The 21,980-nt window shown below is 35.5% G+C and overlaps 4 protein-coding genes across 5 annotated transcripts; 3 read left to right on the top strand and 1 right to left on the bottom strand.

Annotated features, from left to right (window-relative positions):
* The first annotated feature begins 7,234 nt into the window (after window positions 1-7,234).
* Window positions 7,235-11,885, top strand: LOC103872554 (serine/threonine protein phosphatase 2A 55 kDa regulatory subunit B beta isoform). 2 transcript variants are annotated; one of them, XM_009150979.3, is made up of 14 exons: window positions 7,235-7,678; window positions 8,297-8,400; window positions 8,494-8,589; window positions 8,679-8,798; window positions 8,957-9,139; window positions 9,476-9,567; window positions 9,833-9,951; window positions 10,080-10,203; window positions 10,432-10,555; window positions 10,658-10,726; window positions 10,808-10,899; window positions 10,980-11,057; window positions 11,146-11,204; window positions 11,287-11,885. In XM_009150979.3, the coding sequence occupies exons 1-14, from the start codon at window positions 7,453-7,455 to the stop codon at window positions 11,421-11,423; spliced, it is 1,623 nt and encodes a 540-aa protein (XP_009149227.1). In that variant the 5' UTR covers window positions 7,235-7,452; the 3' UTR covers window positions 11,424-11,885. The 2 variants fall into 2 exon arrangements, with proteins under 2 accessions (XP_009149227.1, XP_009149228.1); XM_009150980.3 differs by having other exon boundaries at window positions 7,236-7,678; window positions 8,957-9,136.
* Window positions 11,886-12,200: 315 nt separating this feature from the next.
* LOC103872553 (inorganic pyrophosphatase 2) lies at window positions 12,201-14,873 on the top strand. The gene is made up of 4 exons (XM_009150978.3): window positions 12,201-13,671; window positions 13,749-13,870; window positions 13,958-14,159; window positions 14,315-14,873. The coding sequence occupies exons 1-4, from the start codon at window positions 13,525-13,527 to the stop codon at window positions 14,687-14,689; spliced, it is 846 nt and encodes a 281-aa protein (XP_009149226.1). The 5' UTR covers window positions 12,201-13,524; the 3' UTR covers window positions 14,690-14,873.
* Window positions 14,874-15,582: 709 nt separating this feature from the next.
* Window positions 15,583-16,585, bottom strand: LOC103872552 (PRA1 family protein F1). Its single transcript, XM_009150977.3, has one exon. It carries the CDS (start codon window positions 16,270-16,272, stop codon window positions 15,718-15,720), a length of 555 nt encoding a protein of 184 aa, XP_009149225.1. The 5' UTR covers window positions 16,273-16,585; the 3' UTR covers window positions 15,583-15,717.
* Window positions 16,586-16,853: 268 nt separating this feature from the next.
* Window positions 16,854-21,199, top strand: LOC103828318. The gene is made up of 4 exons (XM_033272205.1): window positions 16,854-19,982; window positions 20,062-20,161; window positions 20,256-20,639; window positions 20,726-21,199. Exons 1-4 carry the CDS (start codon window positions 17,395-17,397, stop codon window positions 20,993-20,995), a joined length of 3,342 nt encoding a protein of 1,113 aa, XP_033128096.1. The 5' UTR covers window positions 16,854-17,394; the 3' UTR covers window positions 20,996-21,199.
* Window positions 21,200-21,980: the final 781 nt, after the last annotated feature.

Genomic DNA, 21,980 nt, shown 5'->3' with positions numbered 1-21,980 from the left:
AGGGTTTGTTTGTTTTTTTGTTTATGCATTTAGTGTTGAGTTTTTCGAATAAAATTTTATATTAGTATTATTGATTCATAATTTTTCTTAAAATGTTAAAATTTTTAACGTGATTTTTAATGTTCTTGAAACAAAGTATGTATTTTTTTATTATGTTTTTTGTGACAATAAGTTAAATATATCTTATACCACAAATCATAAATATTCTCAGTCTTATACATTTTGTTCTTCAAGTTATTGTTACTTTTAAATCACTTTATACAATCCCTTATATATTAAAGGAGAAGCATTGTAATAAATGCATTCACACTATAGTAGACACGTGGCAGCCTCACAAATGATTTGATAATAAATATGCTAACGCGTTCACACTATATTCATAAATGTGTTCACACTATATACTTTGTATTTTTTTAATATAAAACTCATGGTTCCAATAAAACTTTGGATTTTTCGGTTCGAATCAAAACAAATAACGAATCAAAAGCTAAACTATATATATAAATATTAATTTTATTGTTTACCGATAAAGTTGGGCAAAATATTTATAAGTTTTGATTCAATTCGTTATCCGTTTTGAATTGAACCAAAAAATATGGATATCCGTAACTCTACGAAGCACATCAATTACTAAAATACAATTAAAAAAAACAAATCACAAATACTAATATTTTTAGAAGTGATTATCAAATTCGATCTGTTATATGCATATATATACACATATATGTACATAATTATATATATATATATATACATGTTATATATATTACAATTTATATAAGTTTTACAATATTTTTATGAATTAAATTTATTTTATTAGGTATTAAAATTTTAAAAGTAAATAATATTTTATTTTTGTAATAAAACATTATTATTAAACTTTTCAATTATTTTAAAAATTTTATTTACGGATCAAATCGGATATTCTTTAAAATTCTAAATCATTTCGGATATCATAGTCACCGACTATCCAAGTGGCTAAAGATTGAATAGACATGAATGCCTCCAAATACTCGGATATTCGACATGTGCCCAGCTCTATTTATGGATACAGTTGATTTTTTATATGAAAAAAATTCACTAATGTCAAGGCCTTTTTAATTTTTAATTAATTTTAATTTTATCTTTCATGTATTATTTAGAACAAAAATGTCATTTAATATTAATTAACAATATATTTATATATTTGTCATTTATTTTTATATACTTTTACATACACATACATGTGCACCGCACTTTATAAGTATTTACCACTACTTAAGTATCTATTTTTTTTTTGGAAGTTGAAATATTTTTTTCTTATTGCTTCTTTCACTACCGACCAAATTGTAGTGAAATGATTAGTCTTAATAATTTTTTTTCTTTTTCTTGAACTATTATCCGTTTACAAACTATAATATAAAACCATTGGTTCGACATGACGATTATCTAAAATTTATAACATAAAAATAAATAAATAATAATATTTTTTGGTTTTTACCGAAAAACTAAAAAATCAAACATTCTAACAGAATAAACCAAAAAATCATTTAAAACCGAACCAATATCCAAATTAAACATATTTAATGTGTTTTTATTTAAAATAACAAAACTAATCATCACATCCCGCGCAAGGCGCGGGTAATTACCTAGTTCTCTTAATATTTATGTATGCATTCATAATATTTTTTAAAAAGGATTTTTCATTAACTAATGTATTTATTGTAGTTTTAAATATACTAGGTCCTCTCTCCGCGTGATGCGCGGAAAAGTGTGTTGTTAATCGATTTTTGATTATAAGTTTCAATGTTTTTGTTTGGAATGGAAGCATTGTATTTCCTAAATGTTTGTGAATATCGAATTCATGCAAATGCTTAAAACCAAAATATAAAATAAGACTACATAACATAAATATATTTTATAATAGTGTAAAACCATTAATAGTGTAATACAATATTATACATTTCCTTCTGAAGTTTATAATGTTCTGTTTGGAAAACCATTAATTCATATTTTGTATTATATTTTATATGTAAACATAGCTAAAGTTTATCATAAATTTTCTTTTACATTTATAGTGATGGTTTGATGGGTTCCAATCAGATCGGTATATATGAGGACAATCATTGGGAACTGTCGAGGTATGGGAACGAAGAATAGGAGGCTGCTGTTGCAAAATATTCAGGCCGATTTAGGATTTTTAATTGTATGTATTCATTAAACGGTAATACCAAAAATTACAATTATTCGTCATTCAAATTGTAATATTAAAATTATGCATTTGTATATATTATTTATTTAATAACTCATTTTTCGCACTTCGGACGTAATGTTTGTTAATTTTATAACATTTTTTAATATTCATTATAAGATTTTTTTATATTATAATTTAACACTTAAATATATGATCTGAAAAAAAAAACAATTTAAGGTATTTCAATTCATATCGTTGCTGTTTGATTAAGGGGGAGAGTTTTTATGGGATACGTGTTAACTCCTTGAAACTTAACTATATACTTCTTGATCATTTGGATTTGTACTGTGTACGTCATTATATTGTTAAATTTTTGACAGATGCAAATTTCGAGTAACTTTGGAAGTACATGGAGACGGAGAATATATATTATTTGAAAACAAACACATAATTTAAGTGTCAAGGAAAAAAAATTTAGCTATAGATGATTGGTTAAATTCAATGTCCAACTCTATATTATCCGATTAGTACGATATTGTCCATTTTGAATCTTAGAGGCTGGCCCGCATGGATTTACTTTTGGTTTCTATCCAAAAAGGCTTCGTACTATTAGAGTTGAATATCTCTTTATATATTAAACAATCTTTGTCTAAACTTCCAATGTGGGACTTGGATTAACATCTCTCATTCTTCCTTTCAAGCTAAGGACCACACACCTTGTATCATTTCCTCTAGCGAATCATCTCGGTGCCTTGTCGCATCTTCGACATTTGACATCTTTAGTCGTAAGGTTACTTTGAGTTGCTTTGAGGATACTCTTCCTACAATTCCAGGATCTTCTGACTAATCTCTGCCGAACCTCCCTTTCCACCTTGAAGGGTCTCATTTATACTCGAAGGGTATTTTAGTCTTCTTGCAAATTTTCGTCAACCCGCTTTGATACCATGATAAGTTTATTGGGCTTCCAACTTAAAATCAATTGGCAATTAATGGATTGGCCCAAGTCCCTTATATATTACTATTGTAGACTTTTTCTCCAGAGACTTTTGTTGTAGTTGAATTTGTTGTAGCTGTAAACTATAACCTTTAGATATTTTAAAATAAAATATATGAATATGTAAAATTATTATTTTATATCAATTAAAATAATTTATATTAATATTCTTTTATAAGTTATCAAAGTTTATTGTAATTTAAATTGTGATATGTAAATAATAGTTATATTATTTAAATATTTAATAATTTAAAAACACCCAAATTCAAAATTAGAATATTTATAAAAGTTTTTATTATGATTATATAATTTATTTGATATTATAGATATTTTTTTCATTTAACAGATTCTACGGTCTATAAAAAGAACATGTAGGTTTTTTGCCTAAATTACATAAGAAAAAATTTTGCTTTATTTTTTTTGTTGTAGCTCTAAAAATAAAGGTAAAACATGATTGGTAAAAAATAATGAAAACTTGATGTAAGCTTTAGATTTAAAAATAAAGTTACAACATGATTGGCAAAGGTTAGTGATTTAAAAACAAAATAAAGCTAAAGTAAGAAGATAAAGCCGAACCAATCAAAATGAAAAAGTTTTCTTTCAATTTAAAAATATTTTAAGTGATAGTGTAAAATAAATAATGTACATATTAGTTTGAACTTATTTAATATGAAATATTGCTCGGAAAACTTACTTTAGATTATAACACTTACTTGCAGCAGTTTGTGTTAAAATAAAAATGAATACTACATTTTATAGCATTCATTCGCTAACTGAGCACTGCATCATAACCGTAAATTATTTCTCTATAAAATATTATATATATATTTGCTAAGCGAGTTGTGATGCAGAACTCAATGAGTCAATACTCTCAGTTTCATCTACAAATTTAAGATCTGCAAGCATTAATGGCAAGGACACAAACGAAAAAAATACTATAAAAAAAAACCCAAAGCTGTGGTTTCACAAATTTATTGTATGAAGTTTAGAATTTGGCAATCTGTAACAGAATCCAAGACCCATGAACTGTTTGCAGTTCTTGCTCTTGCTCTCCAAGACTTAGCCAAGGCTTCAACATCAAATCGACTTTGTGTCAGAGTTTTCTATTAGCTTTGCTCAACACTACACACTATGACCGTTGAAGTCATCATTAGAAATGGGTCGCCTACATTGTTCCTCCTGCTGCTGAATCTTAAAGATACCCTTTGTAACTTGTAAGCAAGCTCGAAATATCCAACAATGTAATACTTCAGTCCATTATAAGGTTTTGGTTTCTGCGTATTGGTAAAGTAAACTGTTAAGATGTTCATATTCTCAAGTCTGTTGGAACATATATACAGAGAGATAAACAAAGCTAACCTTGTTCAAGGCTATGTCTTCCAGTATCAAAAGCATATGTATGAACATTTACTACTATTCACATTTCTTACCATTCAGCACTGTTTTCGGTAACCCACCACAAAAATCTGCAGAGCCAGATTCACTTTTATGGTGGTAAGTTATTTATACATACGTTCTCTGGACCAACATGTGTGAATGTGAGTGAGCACTGAGTGATAATAGTAATTATGAGTGTCTGTAAATTAGCTGAAAAGTATACATTTTGAATGTAAAGCTTACTGAGAGTAAATAATAGTGAAGAGAAATGAGTAAGATTGAAACTTTTATATATATGAGGGACACTGTATGAGCTCTAATATTTTCACCATCTTCTTGTTTTATCACTGGTATTGCCTCCTCTGCCAGAAAATTCGCTCTCAGCCTACTGTCAACACAATCCTCCACTCTACCTTCCTCTAACCCCTCTCTCACCGTCTCACACAGCACCATCACTCCACCGGCCTCTTCCCTGTCACCACCTTCAGCACCAAGATCCCAAACCCGTACACATCGCGCTTCTCTGTTATCTTGACCATCCGGCATGCAAACTCCAGGGCTCTGTACCCCAACGCGCTCTGTACCTTTTCGCTCAAGACACACCTGTCCAGCTCCGAGGCAAATAGCCTGGCCAGCCCAAATTATCCCATGTGGCAGCGTCTATGAGCACGTTCGTTGCTTTCAGATTGTAGTGAGTGATGTTACTCCCGTGCAGATAAGCAAGACCTCTTGCTATCCCCAGCATGATGCTGAATCATTCACGCCCAAGTCAAGCAAACACACTCGTCCCCCCTGGAGATGTCTGTATAAGCTTCCCCCGAGACAAACTCATAGATCAGGAGCCGCAGCGATTGCGTCCAGTAGTACCCTTTGATCTCAACGACATTCATGTGCCTCAGCTTGCCGAGTTTTCTCATCTCGCTCTCAAACTCCTCTTGCGACTTTATCAGACCCGAGACGGTCAATTTCTTGACTGCCACAAGACGCCCATCCTAGAGATCACTCTGACCCAACCACGATCCAGCTCGCAGAAACGCTTATTTATAAGCTCCAATCGTGAAGAATTCGAAGGTTGTGATGTAATGAGAAGTAGTGGGGTCGACCTTACTGAGATTAAATGTTAAGTTTATGGCTGCAACATAAATCGTGGTGATCTGTTACTCAGTTTTGGGTTACGGCGAAGAAGATGAAAAATTAGGGTTAACATGATGCGGCGTGGAAGGAGGGTAGTTGCAACGGGCCAAAATTAAAGAAGTCCAATACAAATAACCTTAAGTCAAGCATAAAAAAACCAAGCCCAGTCGCCAAACACCAAATGACAATCCGTAAATTTTAAACATGTGAGAGGGAGCTGACGTGGCACTCTCTTCTTCCTCTGCGATGCTGATGTGGCAGAAAGGATTTCTCTTATTGGTTGATTTAATTGGCTGACGTGGACAGCCTCCCTACTCCTCATATATTCCTTTTAGTATTAGTTAGATTATAGTTTTCATGCACTTGCTTAAATTTTTTTGGCGTTGGTGGTATTTGAAGTGGTTGAGAAGCTGAATGGATATTTACTTTTATAAAAATTTTGGTGTATATTTAAAAATAAAAATTTGTAAAGGCTTTTAAATCATATAAATATAATATTCAACACACTACTGTTGATTGTTTATATACTTAAAAATTCTGAAGTAGGTAATTGCAAATTTGCTGAACTCATAGATTCGTTGCTACTTTATAAATTATTAGAGGATGAGGTACATATGGTAAAGATTGCTTTGATGATAATATAGCGTCCATATCGTAATGTGTGTTTTTTTGTTTTATCACTATGTATTAAGAAATAATTAACACGTTCAATAATATAAAAGAGTAAAAAGTATTATTTACTTCGCAAATAATAGTTTTAAATTATATAATTAAAAAAATTGTTTGATTGATATTTAATTACATATTTTATGTTTTTAACGTTTTACTAAATATTTTTTCAGATAACAATACAATATATATATATATATATAGAAATTATCTTTTTAAATTATATTTTTAGATTTTGGATAATTCAATATTTTATTTTTAATTATATAATTAATAATTTTATTTAATTAATATTTAGTTATAGAATTTATGTTTTTAACTTTTTACTTAAAGACTTTTTTATATAACAATATAATATATACAGAATTTATCTCTTTTTTAAATTATATTTTTAGATTTTGGATAATTTTTACTATTCTTAATAATAATAATTAATTATCTAATCAAAATCAATTAAAATTTGTTTTTATTTTTTAATTTATTTATACATTTTATTCATTAAGGGTATAAACGATATTAATCACTCTAACTTTTAACGTGAGAGCTTCATTGCAAAAATTTACTTCGCAAATAATAGTATAGATAAAATTTCTTCGCGGAAAGCAAACAATGTGCAAAACTGCAAATGGAATTTTAGGATAACTGGGGAAATTAATTATTTAGAAATGGCACCAATGATGTATTTATACATATTCCCCATCATACAAACAGTGGCAAGCGCACCTCCACAACTGACCAATGATACGCGAAGCCATATGTCACCGTCCATTCATAATTTACTGATCGGATAAAAGAATGTCACCGCCAGTAACTCTAACAAAAACATTATAGTAATAGACATTACTTAATACGATTTGTTCCTTCGTTCGTTTGGTCCCGAAGAAAGAAAGAAAGAAAAAAAGATCGTAATTCCAATTTTATCCTTTTAGAAAGAGACAAAGAGGAAGGCGTATTTTCTCCTCTCGCTCCTCCCTTTTCTACAGAGAGAGAGAGAATCGAAATTCCATATTTTTTTTCTTGAGAAAGAGAGAGAGAGAGAAGACGAAATCAATCATCGATCAAGTGCATCCAATCGCGAAACGGATGAAGAAAGCTATGGAATGGAATGTGTTATAGTGATGAGGCGATCTTCGACTCGGTGATTAAGATTCGGAAGCTCAGATTTCTCTTTTCGAAGCTTTTTTTTAATTGGATTGAAGAAAAAATGAAGGGTGGTGGTGACGATGCTGCTTCCTCCGCCGCTGCTAGTGCTAGTGGTCCTCCTCCGTCTCTAGAGTGGAGATTCTCTCAGGTCTTCGGCGAGCGAACCGCCGGAGAAGAAGTCCATGAAGGTAAATAAATAATAATAATTGCTTACCTCGTTAGAGATTGATTGTCAAGTGTTTTCGAGGAGATGAGAGTTTTTAGATCCAGAGGGTATTATTTGAGGAGGACTAATGATTTTTTATTTGTGGTTTGGATCTGATTTGGATGATATTATTGAGTTCTTCCTATACTACTGCTTAGTAGGCCCCATTGATGTGTCTTTGATTGCACTGTTAGTGATCTAAGCTTCTGTCTGTTTCCACTGATTAGAATGCTTTCTCGACTTTGCTAAAAAAAAAATCAAAGGAAAGCGTTTGATGAAATGTCTGTCGAGCTGGAAGTGTGTAGGGTTATCAATTGTTATGCATTTTTGGTTCATGAGTTATATTGAATTTGTAATATTGAGCTAGTTTTGAAGTTGCTCTTTTTTGGCGGATGTGATTTTTTGGAGTACTAATGTTACAAGATGGTTTTCAGACAAATTTAATTTGCTGTGTTTCGGCATTTCTCTTCTTGTTGTACTAGTCTACTTCACTGTGAGTAGAATATTCTAGCTGCTGTTTACGGCGTTAATGTGTGTAGATTTAGTGATGACTTTGTTTATCTGACGATTCTTTTTTTTTTGCATGAATTTGTTTCCGCAGTTGACATCATTTCAGCAATTGAATTCGATAAAAGTGGAGACCATCTTGCAACTGGTGACCGTGGGGGCCGAGTAGTTCTTTTTGAGAGGACGGATACTAAAGATGTGCGTTCCTTTTTCTCCTGCGAGATTTACTTCAATCGTCTTTCAAAACATGTTATTGTGCTGTAATGCGTTCTTCTGCGATGTTATTTTCAGAATGTTGGATCCAGGAGGGATGCTGAGCAGATGGATTACTCAGTTAGGCATCCTGAGTTTCGATATAAAACAGAGTTTCAGAGTCATGAACCTGAGGTACATTGAAAGATACCACCGGATTTCACTTACGAATCAAATGTGTTGCTAGTGCTACAAAAATAATCTCGCTCTCCAATCTCTTTCAGTTTGACTATCTTAAGAGTTTGGAAATAGAGGAGAAAATCAACAAAATCAGATGGTGTCAGCCAGCAAATGGTGCATTGTTTCTGCTTTCCACAAATGATAAAACCATCAAATATTGGAAGGTGCAGAATCTGGATAGCCTTCTATCTTGTTTCCAAATATTATAGGTCGCAGTCTCACTTGTGAAAGTTGTCTAGAAGCTTGTTGGTTATGCTTCCAAGACTCCATTAAAAAGAGGATGAGTAGTTTCTTACCTCTCTATGCATTTTTGATCAAACAGGTACAAGAGAAGAAGATCAAGAAAATTTCTGAAATGAATATTGATCCGTCCAAAGATCCAGGTTCAAGTAGCCCTCTTCCAATAATCGCTAATGGAGTACATGCCGATAAACCACAAGATTACCTGAGCAAGGACTTTCCCTTCCCGCCAGGAGGCATTCCATCTCTGCGTTTGCCCTTGGTAGTTGTACTCTATGCAATATTATTTTTTCTCCTTTTTTGGTGTCAAATGGAGTTATAGATTCAGGATTCTGAAAACTAAATGCATATAGATATCCAACCTGCCATGCCCGGAGCTTCACTCCAGTAGAAAGAGTTGATCCAGTAATCTATCTGGTTGGTTTGTACTTAAAGACTTGAGGTTTTGCATGGTTTAATATTATTTAGTTCTGAATGTAGGGAATGTAGTTGTCCTTGTTTCCCTTTGTAGTAAGTAAAGATCAGTACCAAATTTTTGTGACATGCATTAATCAACTGTTACTTGGCTTGGAATAATGGTCGTTCTGCATATTTAATTTAGGTGACTAGCCTGGAGACAAGCCTTGTGGCGAGATGCCGAAGAGTGTATGCGCATGCTCATGATTACCATATTAATTCAATCTCAAATAGCAGGTAACTTTTTTCTTTAAGTTTTCCCACAGGCTATATATTTTACTCACGATATCTTTTATGCCGCCTTTTTACCGTTTTCCTCCTTGATTTTCCATCCCCGGAAACAATGCTATTATCTATAATATGTTTTAGTATTCTATAATGCTACCATTCTCATTATCGAACTTCGTTGATCTTAAATTTCACAACTTATACATACATGCCTTCCAGTGCATTGATTCTTTTTTTGCATTGCGATAATGTACGATTCCTTTAATCTTTGAAGCGATGGAGAGACCTTCATTTCGGCTGATGATCTGCGAGTCAATCTCTGGAATTTGGAAGTCAGCAACCAGAGTTTCAATATTGTTGATGTTAAGCCCACAAACATGGAGGACTTAACTGGTATGCCTTCTTCCATTATTTTGGTAGAAGTTATAACGTCCTTATTTGAAATTCTCTTCTTTTCACGTTTACTTTATAAAACATTATCCTTGTTGAGCATGTTTTTTAATACTACATCGTCTCTCCAGAGGTTATTACATCTGCTGAGTTTCATCCAATCCATTGTAATATGCTCGCATATAGCAGTTCAAAAGGCTCCATCCGTTTGATTGATATGAGGCAATCAGCTCTGTGCGATTCTCATACTAAATTGTAAGTTCTATTCTCCTCATCCTTTTATCAAAAAGGATAGTGTTTTTCTGGATTTGCGGAGCGGGTTGTGATATGTGCTTAACTAAGTTGAAACTTTAAGTAAGAAGGGATATGAATAAGTATGTTAACTTCACATATTTCTGTTATCTTGTCATCGATGACATTGGAAATGGAGATTATTAGGCTAAAAATTTCAGACCACTGACAATTGTTACTTTCCTATCACAGGTTTGAAGAACCGGAAGCACCTGGTTCAAGATCATTTTTCACAGAGATAATTGCCTCAATTTCAGATATTAAATTCTCAAAGAATGGGAGATACATACTTAGTCGCGATTACATGACCCTCAAGGTTGGAAATCATCTGATTCCCTTGTCTTCATCTTTCTCGTGGTAGGACAATATAGTTGTATCCTTCAGTTCTTTCTGATATCTGCTTTTTCTGACGTTTCAGCTGTGGGACATAAACATGGATTCTGGTCCAGTTGCGTCTTACCAGGTTCATGAACATCTGAGACCAAGGGTGAGAGCTTCTTCCTATGTGCATCTCTCATTTGATGATTTTGTTTTGAAAACTAACCACGTTATGTTTACCCGGTTGCAGCTATGCGATCTATATGAAAACGACTCCATCTTTGATAAATTCGAGTGTTGTCTGAGTGGTGATGGATCAAGGGTAGCAACAGGCTCGTACAGGTTTGATTGCTTGTCTTCTTTTCAATTCAGTACTTCTCTATCTTATATAAGAGATGAACCATTGACATGCGTGAAACCAGCAATCTATTCCGCGTATTTGGAGCGTCTCAAGGAAGTACTGAAGCTGCAACGTTGGAAGCTAGCAAAAATCCGATGAGGTAAATTGAAAAACAGAGAACATTGATAGCTAAACCCAAGTCATAGTAGTTTATGGTGATCAATTTGCAAATCAATGGTTTACATTAGGAGGCAAATCCAGGCACCTGCAAGATCTTCCAGATCTATGACAAGCGTGGCTAGACGAGGTTAGTGGTAGTGGTCACAGTAAAACACATTCAAGCTTTTACTGTTTTCTTTTGGAGTGAAAAAATGGTGTGTTGGATGCAGGATCAGAGAGTCCAGGATCAGATGCGAACGGGAACGCACACGATTTCACAACTAAGTTGCTGCATATGGCTTGGCACCCAACGGAGAATTCAATTGCTTGTGCAGCAGCCAACAGCTTGTACATGTATTATGGATGAACTGGAGAAGAAAGAAAAGAAACATGGAACCAGCTTGCTCCATTTTAACTTTCCATTTTCTCCCTTTTCAAGCTATCTCTGCCTTTTTCTCTCGCTCTCTCGTTTAACAACCAAAGTGATTATGTAACCAGAAACATTGTAGTCGTAACAGAGGTATGCTGTGACCAAGACCAAAGCAGGAAGAAGCAACAGAATATTTTTCAGGAGTTAGAAGATAAAACAAATGTTGGATTGGGAAAGAAAAGAAGGAGATACCTTTTTTACCAGAAGGGTATTTGTCTGAAAAGGAGAAACCTACTTAGGCTGTCTTTTGTTCTTTTGGGTTGCTAAAGATTCTTTTTTATTTTTTTAGTTTATATTACTCTTTTAAGAAACAGCTTATCTTGTGTGGGAATTTTAGTACGATAATGAAACGATGGGGAGGGTTGTGCTTCAAAATTGTTTATTTATTCTTTTGTCATATCTTCTTCTTGAACGCATTTAGCTCTCTATATCTCTCCTTTTCAATTGATTTGCAGACACCCTTTTGTGATTTTTACCGCCACCGACAATAAAATGTAGTTTGTATATCTTCTTATCTTCAGTTACGAGAACTATATTATCAGTGGCTTAATTGTTTTTTGGCAAAAGTTATTAACATGTACACAGTTCTTGTTACACTTGTGAAAATGCCTCTTAAAATATAAAAGACAATTTATTATCCTAACCTCCCAAACAGTGTAGAGAGCAACATATATGGCCACGCCACGCGACCCTTAGATAGAGGAAAGTAATTAACCATTCAACTAGTAGATCGCGTGACACGCAAGTTATCACTATTGTGGATTTTCGTGGTGCTACAGAGTTGCAACGACAATAATTTATTTTCCTCCGTGTTTTATATTAGAGTAGGTCTCTAAAGACGTGAGGAAGAGGAGTAGAAGCTTCTTTTGAGGCGGATCTTCTGATGATAACGTCTGATCATTCGAGAAATATGTATATAAAATAGATAGCGATATACATAGACACAGTGTTGTGTTGTCATGTTAAGACTTGGTTAGGTGATCGACGGCCAAATGTTTTAAAAATATATTTTCTTATTAGATATAATGAAGAGATCAGCTTGATGAGTATTGATAGATGTGGCCACCGAAGTGGGTTCTGATGATCCTTAACTCCAAGAATATTCCTCTTACATTTGTCACTGAATATTCCTGCCAGCTTTGGTGCCTTCTGATGCACTTTCCATAGTATTCCAGACTTTAATATTTTGATAAATTCAGTGTTCTAAAGGCTATTCCAACCGAGTATAATTATTTTTTGGTTTTAACTTTATTGGTAAAGTTTGTGACCTAATCGATAAAGCCACTACCCATGCATGCATCTCTTTTTCCTTTTGTTTAAATTTTGTATCTATATAGAACAAAATCCTTTTGCCAAATCAGTAAAAAATGTTAAAGTAGAAAAATATGACATAAATGTAATTAGTTGAGAAAATTCATCAAAACTAATAGTCTAATATACACATGAACAAACAAAATCCCTCAATAATGAAACATTATATTCTTACCCAATATAATACTTGTATTATGTGTATATATATATACCAATGTTGCAAAAACTTCTTTTTTATGGTTTAGTTTTTTCTCACTCTTTTTTTTTGTAAATAATTTACTTTTATTTTAATAAATAGATAGCTAAACGGATTAATAGGTGGATATGCTTTTGTCTCGTGCCCGCGTCTTCTCACCTGCCTAAAAATCCACATAAAAGGAAAGTTTTAACAAGCCAATCTTGTTTTTTGGGTCAAAAACAAGCCAATCTAAAATAAATAAATAAATGGCCAACAAAATAAACTAAGAGCCGTCAACACCGTCCGATCAGCACACGTAGTCAATATTTGACCTTAATTGTTACCATCCAACGGTTAATAAAAATAAGAACCAAATTTCAATTTTTCTTTGCATACGCGCAAGGTAATATTCCAAAGGCATCTTCCGAGAAAAAAACCCTATTCGTATCTCTCTTTCACTTGTATATAAATCAAACTCATCTCCTACACATTCCACAACAATCATACATCAAGGTTTTCCACAAGATTCTTTTTCAGCGCTCTCGGACAATGGCTAACAAGAACAACATTGTCATTGTATTCCATTTTGACAAGACGATCATCGACGTGGACAGTGATAATTGGGTCGTGGATGAACTTGGCTTCACTGATCTGTTCGACCAGCTTCTCCCCACAATGCCCTTTAACTCTCTCATGGTTTGTGCATCCATCCCTAACTATATTTTCTGATTTTCATTCAACCCAATATCAATATTTGGTTTTCATAATAACAGGCTCGGATGATGAAGGAGCTTCATGATCATGGCAAAACCATTGAAGAAATCAAACAAGTCTTGAGAAGAATCCCCATCCATCCTCGCGTCATCCCTGCTATCAAATCTGCTCATGCGTTAGGGTAATTCCATATTTTTAATTTTGATTATATGCTCTGATTAAAGAAAAGACACGTACACGTTCACTTATACGGTTTGGTTATTTTTAGGTGCGAGCTGAGAATAGTGAGCGACGCGAACACGTTATTCATCGAAACGGTTCTTGAACATCTCGGGATTCGTGAGTATTTCTCTGAGATTAATACAAATCCTGGACTTGTAGATGAACAAGGAAGGTTAATAGTATCTCCTTACCATGACTTCACCAAATCCTCCCACGGTTGCTCTCGTTGCCCTCCTAACATGTGCAAGGTATACTTTACTACCATGTTACATGCACGGATTACAATTAATATTTGAATATTTTATACGCTACGATCAACTCATGTCGTGTGTTGAAACTATACGGATCCACTTGTGTGTGTTTCTTCGGTTAATTAATGGTTTTAATAATTTTATATTTATAGGGTTTGATAATTGAGAGGATTCAAGCTTCTTTTACCAAAGAAGGAAACAAGATGAAGATGATCTATCTTGGAGATGGTGCTGGTGACTATTGTCCGAGTCTTAGACTCAAAGCTGAAGATTACATGATGCCAAGGAAGAATTTCCCGGTTTGGGATTTGATCAGTCAAAACCCGACCTTGGTTAAGGCTACGGTTAGAGACTGGACCGATGGTGAAGCTATGGAGAGAATACTAATGGGAATAATCAACGAGATTATATTATCACCAGAAGAGGAGAAGATGTTGAGCTCTGATCATTGCAAGATATCTGTCGGGATTGTTCACGAACCTTTGGTGCCTCTTGCTCTTCAAGTTCCTCTAAGTCTGGTTAAGTGATTGATGAATATAAGAAAGAATCTAAGATATTTTTGTTTCGAACATTGTATTATATTCTTCATGCAACCGAGAAAGAAAGTATAAGATACCTAAAGTTGAATGGTTTATACATGGATTGTTTTGAACTCGTATTTATGTAACTCCATTGAAAGCTTAACGCCCCTTACATCGGAATCCTACTACTCACCTACTGCCTAAACATTCAATTTGTTACTTGTGTAGCATTTTTTAATATTTTTTCTGCAAATTTTGCCGGTCAATTAAAGATCATAGTTCAAATTCTACGCCGGCCTCTCCCACAAGTTTTGTTAAAACCCACCGACCTTGCTTAGATAACAAACCGGATTTAGAAATTTAACATTTTCAGGGCTATCTCATAATGCCCATTAACCAGTATAGGCTATGCACGGTTTATAAATAAGTGGCTACAGAAAGAAAAAAATATATTTGAAATGAGTTTTTACTGGGACGCTTAATAGGACACCCTTTTTTTTATAACTTGGGGTGTTCTTGGGGGTCGAGGCCTAACCAACGTGGTTGCGGTTACTCACAATGAGAATTAGATATTGTACTTATGTCATACTGCCACACAAACGGATATATCTGAGATAGTAAGTTTTTTTTTTTTGAATTGAAGAAGTTCTAGGCCGAAGTATATAATCCTTGGACCAAGGAGAAGCTGAGACTCGAACTTGGTACCTCTACCTTTTGGGAAAAAGGCTTTACCAGTAGAGGTAGTAGCTCTGGGTCTGAGAACTAAGTTTCGAACCTGATGTGATTAGCGCTTTTCCAAACCCGTACCACTCAGACCACACAAGTGTGGTTATACTACACTTGTTTTGTTGTGTTAAGTTTCTGTTTCCTTGTTTTAATATTGTAGGCATCAGCGCACATAATAGAAAACAAACATTAAATGCTAATAAGCAATGGTAACAAGAGTTTAGTGAAAAAGGATTTGAAGAAAACAAAATAAACAACTAAACAACCGTAGCCATGAATGTGAAATATTCTAGCAAATGAAGACTATTTTATACTTGGGGAAGTAAAGGACTGGTTTCATCTTCGTTTTGGTTAATCTCTTCGGTTTTCCTAACAGCTGCGTGTAACAATACAACCACCACGCCTACCACGACGGCCACGGCAATATTGAGTTTTGCGTCAGTTAAGAAAAGGACCGAGAGAGTGAGAACAGACATGACAATAAGGACAACACGGTGGTCGATCTCTCGGTCGAATACAGTGAGTGGTTCATCGCGGAGGAAGTAGAGGAACAACCACGCACCGATAAGGGCCAGTAGGATTAGGAGGGCGAAGGGTTTCCAGATCAGACTGAGAAACACAGAGAAGAGGACGACGATGGTGTAGTTGGTTTGGAAGTAGACGACGTTGGTTTTGATTCGGGTGATTACTGAGGCTATCTTACGTGGGAAGTGGAAGGAGCGTAGGTCGAGCATTTGCTTCCATGGGCGGCGCGTGGCTAGGCCGGGTCTTACGTGGTGTTGGTTGTTGGTGCGTGTGATGTACTCCAGTTTTGGGGCTAGGTCGTTAGCTGCCGTCGGATTTGTACCGTATATTGTTGTCATGCTGTTTCTTCTCTTCTTCTTTTTTTGTAATACAATGGAGAGTGATATTTTTGTATGTCAGTGTGATGTGTGAAGAGAAATATGTACAATGGAGAGGTTATATAAAGTTTTTAATTTCTATAATATATAAGAAATATGAGTTATACAAAAAAAAAAGTGAAATGTGAGATGCGTTAGAAAACAACTAATAACACACAAATAAAATGCTACGTAAGAACGATATTTTTTTGGAACATATCTTTGACGGCTGACTCTTCCGAAGGATTCACCTACATAACTGTTATTAGAGTTCATTTAAAAATAGAGTTTTGTTTAGTTTTTTTGTGTGCATATAACTTGTTTTAACGTTTAGATTATGTAATTCGCAACCGATTTGTTATTACGGTGATCATACTGTCGTGATTTTTGTTTATAATTTATAATCTCATGAACTGGAATGGCTTGCTGATCGGTGATCATAATTGACAATCGTCTTTAGTAGATGAAATGTCACGGAAAGAAAAAGTTATGTATAACAAAGGCAACACTCTTAAAACGACGTAAACCCCCACAATCCCATAAACACTACAAGAAAACACGCCGAATTCCGACGGAGATTCCGACGGACGACACAGCCGTCGGACACTTTGGACGGAATTCTGACCGATTTCCGACGAAAACAAAAAATCTGAAGTCGTCGGAATTCCGTCGGCTAATTCCGACGAATTTCCGAGAAAACATGGGTCGTCGGAATATTCCGACGACTTTTCGACGATATTCCGATAAACAATATAACCGTTGTAGTCGTCGAAAAGTCGTCGGAATATTCCGTCAAATTTCCGACGATATGCCGATGAAAAGATATAACCGTTACGGTCGTCGGTATTCCGTCGGTATTTTCCGACGAATTTCCGACGAACCAAGTGACCGTTGCCGACAAATAAATATGACCGTTTTATAGCCGTTCGAGATTGGAAAATACTGACGGAATTCCGACGGAATGCTTAATATCTGTCGGTATTCCGTCGGAAAGTCGTCGGATATCCGTAAGCAATTTCCTATAAATGCAACCCCTCCTCATTCATCTCATTCACACCTCATTCTCTCTTCTTTCTCTTTAGTCATAACAATTCCGTGAAAATCATGTCTTCAGGAGCTTATTATCGTTCGTGGATGGATAAACCTCATTTGGATCCCAACACTAATTTGCTTACGGAAGAATACGTTCAAGGAATTGGAGAATTCATGAGGCTTGTTCAACAGCAACCGGATGCAAAAAGTGGTATGTTAAGATGTCCCTGCTCTACTTGCAATAATAATAAGGTTATAAAAGAATTTGATGTTTGGACTCATTTGTATATGAAAGGGTTTTCACGTAATTATAAAGTTTGGTACCTTCATGGGGAAACTGGTTATGAATATGGTAGTACTAGCGAACCTCAGCCTGTTAGTGAACTTCAGCCTGATATTAGGTTAGAAGAACCTAGAACGGATATAGATTATGGTGTAGGTACTGAGCAGATGGTACATGATCATTATAGAGGGGAAGAACCAAATCCCGAATCTAGGAGATTTTTTGATATGTTAGATGCAGGAAAACAACCTTTGTATCAAAATTGTAGAGATGGTCATTCAGTCTTATCATCTGCAACTAGATTAATGGGTATTAAGACAGACTATAATTTGGCTGAAGAATGCATGGATGCGATTACTGATTTTGTCAAAGGTATTCTACCTGAGGATAACCTTGCACCGGGTTCATACTACGAGGTTCAGAAACTTGTAGCCGGTCTTCAACTACCGTACGAAGTGATAGATGTATGTATTGACAACTGCATGATCTACTGGAGAGCGGATGAGACACGAAATGTATGCAAATTTTGTGGGAAACCTCGTTATCAGGAGACGAGGGGAAGAGTTCCGATCCCGTTCAAAAGAATGTGGTATTTGCCTTTGACGGAAAGATTGAAGAGGTTGTATCAGTGTGAGCGCACAGCAAAAGCAATGAGATGGCATGCAGAGCATTCCACAAATGGTGAGATTAGACATCCTTCAGATGCGAAGGCTTGGAAACATTTCCAGTCAACATATCCAGAATTTGCGGAAGAGAGAAGAAATGTTTATCTTGGATTATCTACTGATGGTTTCAGCCCGTTTGGAAAGCATGGAAGACAGTATTCTCTATGGCCAGTTATCGTGACCCCGTACAACTTACCGCCGAGCTTGTGCATGCGACGAGAGTTTTTGTTTCTCTCAATTCTCGTCCCCGGTCCAGATCATCCTAAAAGATCACTAGATGTGTTTCTTCAACCACTGATATATGAGTTGCAACAACTATGGGCGCATGGTTTTGAGACATACGATGTTTCGTGCAAAGAAAACTTTCAGATGCGGGCAGTACTTATGTGGACAATAAGTGACTTTCCAGCATATGGTATGTTATCTGGATGGACAACACATGGGAGGCTATCATGTCCATATTGTCAAGATGACACCGATGCTTTCCAACTAAAGAACGGAAGGAAAACGTGTTGGTTTGACTGTCACAGACGATTTCTTCCACCTGATCATCCATACCGCAGGAGTAAGACTTCGTTTACGAAGAACAAGCAGGTGTTTGATGGTCCACCTGAGGAAGTTAGTGGGGAAAATTTGTTGAAGCAGTTTAGGGATTTTGATGCAGAAAGGACGCCAGATGTAGGTGGACATGAAAACATTCGAGTCAGTGCGGTTGGAGAGCTACATAACTGGCACAAAAAGAGTATTTTCTGGGATCTGCCATATTGGAAGACTCATCTATTGCGGCATAATTTAGATGTCATGCATATTGAGAAGAACTTCTTCGACAATCTGATGAACACAGTCCTTAACATCCAAGGTAAAACGAAGGATAATTTGAAGTCAAGGTTGGATTTAGTCGATATCTGTGATCGTTCTGAACTTCACGTTGATGAGAACGGTACGGCCCCTTTTCCCATTTATCGGCTGGATGGTGCTAGAAAAGAAGAGTTCTTTGATTGGATTACAGATAAAGTGAAATTTCCTGACGGATATGCATCAAATTTGGGGAACTGCGTTGATAGAAGCGAAGGAAAGTTTAGTGGCTTGAAGAGTCATGATTGTCATGTAATTATGCAGCGCCTCCTCCCGTTTGCTTTTTCAGCATTATTGCCACGTAATGTTCATGAAGCAATTGCAGGGATAAGTGTTTTCTTCCGCGACTTATGCAGCAGAGTAGTGACTGAAGAGGGTATTAATAATTTGAAGACAAACGCACCAGTCAGCATGTGCAACCTTGAGAAGATATTTCCTCCATCATTCTTTGATGTAATGGAACATCTTGCTATTCATCTCGCAAGAGAATTGGAACTTGGTGGTCCTGTGCAGTACAGATGGATGTATATTTTTGAGCGTTATATGCATCATCTGAAGAAGATGGTCAAAAATCAAAGCAGGGTGGAAGGATCTATAGTGGCACAGGTGATCAATGAAGAAACTGCAATCTTTGCTGAAAATTATTTTCCACCAGAAGTGCATACAAAACACCGAAGACCTGCTCGGCATGATGACAGAGGGGAGAGAGCAACATATCATGTTACTGTCCCAAGCATGTTCAAGGAAATAGGACGACTTAGCGGAAAATTCACGAAGCGCAGACTTACGGACACTGAGCACGCTCATTTGCAAACATATTTGCTCACCAACTGTGAAGATGTTCTACAATATGAGAGGTAAAAATATTTTTTCATTTACATTGTTAGATTAATATTCAATAAATTTATTTCATATTGATAATATTTTTGTATATAGTGTATATATGGCGGAGTTGCGTATGACTCACAGGCATGCAACAGAAGATGAGCTTCAACAACTTAGAGATAACGGATTTGCTGTGTGGCTTCGTAGTTATGTGAGTCATATATCATATTACCCTATGCAAATGAGTAGTTTAAATTTAATATAAACTAATTAACTTTTCACTCATATATGTTTTTAATTTGTAGGTGAATGATGGTTTGGCCAGAGGTTTTGTGTTCGATGATTGGATACGCGAATTTGTGCAGGGACCAAACTATGTGGTCAAATCATATCCAAAATTTTGTACGCGAGGATATGCATTCACAAGGAAAGGTCATTCTAAGACAACATATGATGCTGGTGTTTCATCTTCTTCCGGTGACGATGTCTACTACGGCAACATAAAAGAAATATTGGAAATCCAATTTCCTGGAATGGTTGGATTGCGTTGTGTAGTATTCTATTGTGATTGGTATGACACCACCCCAGATAGAGGAGTGAAGATTGATGCGTTTGGTGTTACATCAGTTCATTCGCGGCGGAAACTTCAATACTATGATCCCTTCATTCTTGGTTCGCAAGCTGATCAGGTATGTCAATCTATTCATAATTTTTTTCCAATACAATTAATTAATGCTATATATTTTACTAATATTTGTATAATTGATATGTATAGGTATGTTACATCAGTTACCCTCGGGTGACGTACAGAGATGATCCATGGGTCACTGTAACGCAAATCAACCCAAGAGGACGAGTGGATGGAACTTCTGATGATGATGAACCATTGCAACCAGAGTCTACCAGCAACGCCCAGGCAGTTGAAGATTTGGCAAATGTTGAACTCGTTGAGGATTTGACTGAGTTTGGACTTGATGCTGTTGTACATTCGGAACCAGAAGCTGAGGTTGGGGAGTTTGATGAAGATTCAGAAGATTCGGATTAGTTTTTTTTTTTTTTTTTTTCCATTTGGTCCGTCGGAAATCCATCGCAAAATACCGACGAGATAGCGACGATAAAGAGTTTCATGAAAGTCTGGAGATGTCCTCGGTAATTCGTCGCAATATACCGACGACATCCCGACGAACTAACCGAGTTCGTCGGAATGTCGTCGGTACAGTGCGACGAATTACCGAGGACATGTGTTTTTAAAAAGTCCTCGGTAATTCGTCGCAACATACCGACGACATTACGACGAACTCTGTTAGTTCGTCGGGATGTCGTCGGTATATTGCGACGAATTACCGAGGACATGTGTTTTTAAAACATTTCCAACATAAAAATCTATAAATTTATATGCCAAAACTATGAAAATAATACATAATAAGTGTTTAGTATAGTATTAGATCGCAACCGTTCAAATATAACAATTCATAAAAATATTTATGTATGCATATCACATGTTTTCATAACATCTCATCTTAACACTCATATACTTATACAATCACATTCATCTAATCTTACACTACAAAAAATGTTGTTGTATAAATTCGTGTTATCAAAACATTTCTACTGTTAAATCTTTATGAAAATACTATATATATTATCAAAGATTTGGATTTTGCTTTTAGAAACTTGTAACCAACCCTTAAACACTAAGTCGTCAGTATTCCGTCGGAATGAGTCGTCAGTATTCCGTCGGAATATACTGACGAACTTAATTCCGTCGGAATTGTAATTTACCCGGGAAAACCAAACCGCGTGAAATTTTCGCGGACCGCCAATTGATATATATTTAATGATACCGACGGAATACTGACGAACCCGTATCCGTCGGAATTGTTAAATATAATTACTCATCTTCTTCCTTCTTCGTTATTTCCGCCTCCGGCTCTCTCTCAATTCTCTCCGCGATTTCTCTCCCTTTCACGGCGATTCCGGCCGTTCTCGAGCCCCCATCACCGGCGGCCCCCATTCCGGCCCCCAATCAT

The sequence above is a fragment of the Brassica rapa genome, chromosome A06 (assembly GCF_000309985.2).
Source record: "Brassica rapa cultivar Chiifu-401-42 chromosome A06, CAAS_Brap_v3.01, whole genome shotgun sequence".
NCBI classification, from domain to species: Eukaryota; Viridiplantae; Streptophyta; class Magnoliopsida; order Brassicales; family Brassicaceae; genus Brassica; species Brassica rapa.
The sequence above is the reverse complement of the archived record's forward strand: the minus strand, read 5'-3'. Positions and strand labels throughout refer to the sequence as shown.

Coding starts and splice junctions, on each gene's coding strand:
- LOC103872554 (XM_009150979.3), top strand. CDS start 7,453: ATGTGTTATAGTGATGAGGCGATCTTCGACTCGGTGATTAAGATTCGG. Junction 8,799..8,956: donor AAACCATCAAATATTGGAAG/GTGCAGAATCTG, acceptor TTGATCAAACAG/GTACAAGAGAAGAAGATCAA. Junction 9,952..10,079: donor AAACATGGAGGACTTAACTG/GTATGCCTTCTT, acceptor TCGTCTCTCCAG/AGGTTATTACATCTGCTGAG.
- LOC103872553 (XM_009150978.3), top strand. CDS start 13,525: ATGGCTAACAAGAACAACATTGTCATTGTATTCCATTTTGACAAGACG. Junction 13,672..13,748: donor TGCCCTTTAACTCTCTCATG/GTTTGTGCATCC, acceptor TCATAATAACAG/GCTCGGATGATGAAGGAGCT. Junction 13,871..13,957: donor AAATCTGCTCATGCGTTAGG/GTAATTCCATAT, acceptor GGTTATTTTTAG/GTGCGAGCTGAGAATAGTGA.
- LOC103872552 (XM_009150977.3), bottom strand. CDS start 16,272: ATGACAACAATATACGGTACAAATCCGACGGCAGCTAACGACCTAGCC.
- LOC103828318 (XM_033272205.1), top strand. CDS start 17,395: ATGTCTTCAGGAGCTTATTATCGTTCGTGGATGGATAAACCTCATTTG. Junction 19,983..20,061: donor GATGTTCTACAATATGAGAG/GTAAAAATATTT, acceptor TTTTGTATATAG/TGTATATATGGCGGAGTTGC. Junction 20,162..20,255: donor CTGTGTGGCTTCGTAGTTAT/GTGAGTCATATA, acceptor TTTAATTTGTAG/GTGAATGATGGTTTGGCCAG.